Below are 6,000 nucleotides of genomic sequence, written 5' to 3' on the forward strand. Positions count from 1 at the left end.
TGGTGCACTGCTTGTTTCCATCTACGCAGCTAGCTTAGGAGTTACATAGTAGACTGGGAGGATTCCTTGCAATGCCATTGTCATGTATTTTGTTGCAAGTCAATTGATACTGGAATTTCCTGCAGTTTAGAAAGCTATCCCTAAGTGTTAGAAATGTTAAGAATTTGATTGTTTTGTAGAATTGACATTTAAAAGTGGAGGAACTTAGAAAACTAATGTTTCTGTATTGGGAAAATAGTTATAGATTCACAGAATGGTTTGGGTTGGAAAGGACCTTAAGATCATCTAATTCCAGACCCTCTGCCATGGGCAGCAGGGATGGTTCATGCTAGACCATGTCACCTGGGGCTCTGTCCAACCTGGCCTTGAACGCTGCCAGGGATGGAACATTTACCATTCCAGTGCCTCACCACCCTCACAGTAAAGAACTTCTTCCTCATATCCAACCTGAACTTCCCCTGTTTAAGTTTAAACGCATAACGCCTTATCCTATCGCTACAGTCCCTGATGAAGAGTCCCGCTCCAGCATCCTTGTAGGCCCCCTTCAGATGCTGGAAGGCTGCTATGAGGTCTCCACGCAGCTTCTCTTCTGCAGGCTGAACAGCCCCAACTTTCTCAGCCTGTCTTTGTATGGGAGGTGCTCCAGTCCTCTTATCATCCTTGTGGCCCTTCTCTGGACTTGCTCCAGCAGTTCCATGTCCTTCTTATGTTGAGGACACAAGAACTGTACACAATACTCCAAGTAGGATATAATGAGAGAAGAGCAGAGGGGCAGGATCACCTCCTTCAACCTGTTGGTTACACTCCTTTTGACGAAGCCAGGACATGAGTGGTCTCCGGGCTATGAGTGCACACTGCTGGCTCATGTGTAGTTTCTCATTGACTAACACCCCCAAGTCCTTCTCTGCAGGGCTGCTCTGAATCACTTCTCCACCCAGCCTATAGCTGTGCCTCAGCTTGCCCCAACCCAGGTGTAGGACCTTGCACTTCGCTTTGCTGAACTTCATGAGGTTAGCACAGGCCCACCTCTCATGCACGTCAAGGTCCCTCTGGATGGCTTTCCTTCCCTGCAGAGTATTAACCAAACCACACAGCTTGATGTCATCAGCAAACTTGCTGACGGTGCGCTCAATCCCACTGTCCATGTTGCTGACTGAGGTGGCCCATGAGGGACACCACTCATTACTAGTCTCCAGTTGGATATTGAGCTGTTGACCACAACTCTCTGTGTGGCAATCCATCCAATTCTTTATCCACCGGGTGGTCCATCCATCAAATTGATGTCCCTCTAGTTTAGAGACAAGCATGTCATGTGGGACAGTGTCAAACATTTTGAGCAAGTACAGGTAGACAATGTCAACTGCTTTGCCCTATCCATCACTTCTGTGGTCCTGTCACAGTAGGCCACCAAACTGATCAGGCATAATTTGCCCTCAGTGAAGCCATGTTGGCTGTCACCAACCATATTGTTGTTTTTCATGTGTCCTAGCATGATTTCCAGGAGAATCTGCTCCAAGATTTTGCCAGGCACAGAGATGAGACTGACTGGTCTGTAGTTTCCCACGTCTTCCATTTTCCCCTTCTTGAAAATGGGGGTTATGTTTCCTTTGTTCCAGTCATCAGGAACTTCACCTGACTGATAAAATATCCCTGTAGGAAGCCAGGCAACATAAGATCGGTGCTTATATGAGAGATGAAAAGTCAAGATTTGTTGGTTTTAGAGTGATTGCATTGGTCACCTTGCTGTCCTGATTGAAAGAAGTTAATTGCTGTGCCACATGTTGACATGAAGGGCTATCCCAAGCCTGAATGAAGTGGCAAGATGCAGAGAGTGAGCAGGGGCGGGGGGGGGGAAGTGAAAGTTGCTTTCAAATGGAAATGGACAAAAATATTTTAAAAAACACCTCCCATGTGTAATAGTGAAATTATTTTTTGAAAACGGTTATTTGCTGAGTTAACAAAGGAAATATTTATCGATTTATATAAGTTGAACAAGCAGGAAATTGGCCTTTCTTACTGCAGTTCAAGTATCATCAGCCTTTGGTATAAAGTTCAAGGCACAGCGAGATTGGTCGCTGAATGTTTTTGAATTCTGATATGCACTCTGTCTTACTGCACTGTTAATATTTCTTGTTTGTGCTTTTCCTTCCTGGCCCTAACTTTTTATTTAAATACTTCCATGGCTTTGGAATTTCTGATGTTCTCAAGTTATATTCTTACGTAGCACTGTTCGGTGACTTGAGGGCTTAGTGAGTTATAAATGAAATTCACTTTACTCTTGCAATGCAGTTTCAGTATAAGAAATGGAAGATTCTAGTAGGGTTTACTGCTGACTTCTGTAACTGTCAAAAAGTAATCACATACAGGCACTTCTAAGTGTGCAAGAAAATAAATGGACATGATCATTCTCAGTGCATGACTTTCTTTTTGCTTATGATGCAGCACAGCAAAGTTTTAGGCATTTGCGGTAATGACTGGAAGAAAATCCTGCGTCTTTGTTTCATGTGGCTAATGAACTTATGGCTGGCAACAGAGAACTTAACCATCCTTATTACTTTTTACAACTTTTAATGTAACTTTTATGTTTACTATTTTACCATAAAATGTTTTTAATGATTGCTTTTCCTAATGGTTGTGAACACTGAAACAGCAACTCCGCTACCATACCAAGAGAACAGGTAATCTGTGCAACATGATGCAAAGCTGAGTTGCTTTAGTAATACACACAGTTGTTGAGAATGAAGTTGAATGATTTGTTTTCAGCAGGTTTTTGAGGTTGTAGAAAACTTAGATATGGAGTTAGGCTTAGCAGTAGCAAAGAGAAGATCAGCAGCTGGAATTAACAACAGTCAGATATATTACAGAAACATAGAAAATAGAGATATAGAAAGGATTTTGGTGTACTTTAAAGGGCAGCTTTTGTATAAATAGTTATTTGTTTGCTGTGCAGACTTGTGGATGAAGTATGCTCGTATATTAGTATCCTAGGATTTATAACATTCATCAAGAAAAATCATAATAGTCCCTTAAGCTCTAATTTCCAAAATACTTGTCACTTTCAATAAACCTATTGTTATTTTGTAGCTTGAAGAAAAAGCTCGACTTGAAGCTGAAGCCAGGGAGAGGGAGCACCACCAGTTGCTTGAAGAACAGAGGCGGCGTGAGGAAGAGGAAGAAGAGAGGCTGAAACAAGAATTACAGCGGCTTCAAGAACTTCAGCAGTTGAGGGCTGTAAAGAAAAAGAAGAAAGAACGAACAGGTAAAGACTGTCAGAAAGTGGACATGCTTACTCGAAACTGCCAGGCAGTGAAGGAATCTGTCCCAAACACACCTGAAGACATTCAGAATGGTGCACTTGAGCAATCAGAAAAGATAGAAAACTCCTCTGGTTCACTGTCAAGACACGTGAACCATACGGAACAGAGGCCGGTTTCAGAGACAGGCTGTGAACTATCCAATCCTGTAAACGCTAGAGACTCAAAGCTGCTTTATCAGAAAGAAGGGAATGTAAAGCAGCATGAGCCCCTCTCTTTTCTGCTTGATATTATGCATCAACACAAAGAAGGAAACAGCAAACAGAAACTAAAGCAGATAAACAAACCATGTACTGAACAAGTGAAAAAGCCTATTGAATCCCCCAAAGCAGCTGAGATCCAGACTAAAACCAGAAACCAAATAGAATCCAAAGCAAAAGCAGCAGAGCTCCCAACACTTGCAGAACCTAAAAAAGAGGAGAAGAAATTGAACAATAACAACAAAAAACAGCTGAATCATGTAAAGGAAGAGAAAGCACCTGTAACAAGTGAATCCCCTTCACCAAGTGAGCAGCAACAAAATAGTAAGCTAATACTTGCAGATTCTCCTCAACCAAAAGGCAAGAACAAGAAAAACAAGAAGAAAAAAGGGGACAAAGTCAACAATTCAATTGGTAAGTGTATAAGAAACTTGAACTTGGGTTGGTTTTTGTTGTTACCATTTAAATCCAGAAGTTTGTAATCTTTATCTTCAGTCATCCCTGCCAGTGTAAATTAGAGAAACAGAAAAACTGGTGTTGGGAGAACTGAAGTCATTGTAATTATAACAATTAGGAGATGCATACAGTTACTAAAGAAGTGTAGGATACTTTAAAGAACTAATAAAATAGCATATACTGCTGGGTTTGTATGGTGGTTTTGTCAGTGAAGAAAGCCTTTTCTGTAAAACCTATCTTGCTTAAAGTATTTAAAATAATGCAATATTATGCTGAAATCCATTTTGAACTTCTTTAAAAGCAAGGTTATTTCTCATACAGCATTAAGAGTGTAGTCTAAAGTTGGTCTTACTCTTTGGGCATGGAAAATAAGGGGATTCTGCAGCCAAAGAATGGTCATTAGTGAATAAATAGGCTTTTTGTTCAGTGAAAATAATTCTTATATTAACAGGTAAGTAAGTAAATACAAAAACTAATCTATTGTATTCTTTTTGCTAGAGTGAAAACTTACAGTGGGATGTCAATCAGTTAATAATATTGAGTGTTTTTTCCACATGAATGTTAGTTTTTGCTGGATTTTTTTTTTTTTATTATTTATCTGGTAGAAATAATAAACTATGGAAGACTGAGTTGACTCAACCAGTCGCACTTGCAGAATTTACTTCACAATGGATTTTTTTGTTTTCCTGAAAGCATCTTGTTAGCTAAATAGCAGAACTGAGAAGCACCTGCAAGTGCTGACTGGTTGGCCTTGTCAGCATGACAGTCAAACTGCCATTGTTGGGCACCAGTTTTATTCCTGCACATGCTTGATCCCTACTGGGACTGCCAGTTGGAATGGCATTATTTTGCAGTATGTATGTCTGTCTGCTCAGGGCACCTAGTCATTCCTCTGGGATCACCTGGTAGCTGAGTGATAGTGGTGGATAAATTAAATGTCCATTCACCAGAAGGACTTAACAATATTGCAGTTCTCAGTGCTGTTCTGTGTGGTAAGCCTGTGAAGATGCAAGACCTTAATCCTTTGGCAGTCTCTGACAGTGTTTCAGAATACTTGCCTTTATTAAACTTTGTTACAAAAACGTAAATCCAGTTCCTGGTTGTTGCAAGTGCTAGGTGTAGAGCCCAACTTTGTGGATTCATGGTTGGGTTGAGTCAGCCCTCCAGTCTTTAACTCTTATGTTCAGTGTTTCCATCCATGTCAATTAGTGATACAGCATTGCACCATTTTCTCTGATACCTTATTCTTGTGCATACTGTGTTGTGGTGGTGTTTGGGTTTTGTTTTATTAATTTACTGAGAAGGAATGTACTCCAGTCATTGGAGCAAGAGAAAACTAGAATTAGGTACAGAAAGAGAAGACTGTAGACATTTGAGGGAGAAAGTGTTGAAGAGGAGAGTTGTGGAGACAGTAGATGGTGTTTACTGTAGGAGAATGCAGGTAGCTCCCTGCATCTTTTCCCCCTCCTTGCCCCTCACAATTGTTTTCTGCAGCTTAAATCAAGTGCAGTTACAGTTTCTGAAAACTAATATTTAAATGTGAAAAAAACTTAGGGACAGGTTTCTGAATTTGTGAAGAGGTAATTGTGTTGCTCTCCGAAGAGTCGGGACTGAATCACTACTGTGAGTAGTTCTCACTTTGGAACTACAAGAAAGATACTGAGATATACAATTATCATTTAGTTGAAATTTCTTAAAGAGACAGGGTTGGTGTACCAAATTAGCAAAGACACAAAAAATGAACTAAGAAAAAATAATAAGAATTAGGGTAATTGAAAAAGAAAAAAAAAGAAGCCGACATGAAAAGAGGGTAACAAAGTTGGGGGGGTAAACTGAGTTTTAAAATGAGGTGTTAAGGCAGTGAGCGTTATTACTTTTGGTGCCATCCTGGCAAAGTGTTTTGACTGCTTGTTATGAACAGGCTGAAGAAAACTATACAGGGAAGCCCTGCGTTTATAGGACTTTCTGCTTGTTCAGAAGTAGGTTGCATAGTAAAGACGTGCAACTTCTAAACTACCAGGAATGCCTTT

The 6,000-nt window shown here is 40.4% G+C and overlaps 1 protein-coding gene across 3 annotated transcripts in view; it reads left to right on the plus strand.

The window, feature by feature from the left end:
- FAM193A (family with sequence similarity 193, member A) overlaps positions 1 to 6,000 on the plus strand; it is a 47,745-nt gene that overhangs the window by 36,998 nt on the left and 4,747 nt on the right. For all 3 annotated transcript variants that reach the window (XM_010017222.1, XM_010017224.1, XM_010017223.1), the window contains one exon: positions 3,085 to 3,928. In XM_010017222.1, coding sequence (XP_010015524.1) covers positions 3,085 to 3,928 — 844 coding nt within the window. The remainder of the gene's footprint in view (positions 1 to 3,084; positions 3,929 to 6,000) is intronic.

Source organism: Nestor notabilis, unplaced genomic scaffold, assembly GCF_000696875.1.
Source record: "Nestor notabilis isolate BGI_N333 unplaced genomic scaffold, ASM69687v1 scaffold8106, whole genome shotgun sequence".
In the NCBI taxonomy this organism is placed as follows: domain Eukaryota; kingdom Metazoa; phylum Chordata; class Aves; order Psittaciformes; family Psittacidae; genus Nestor; species Nestor notabilis.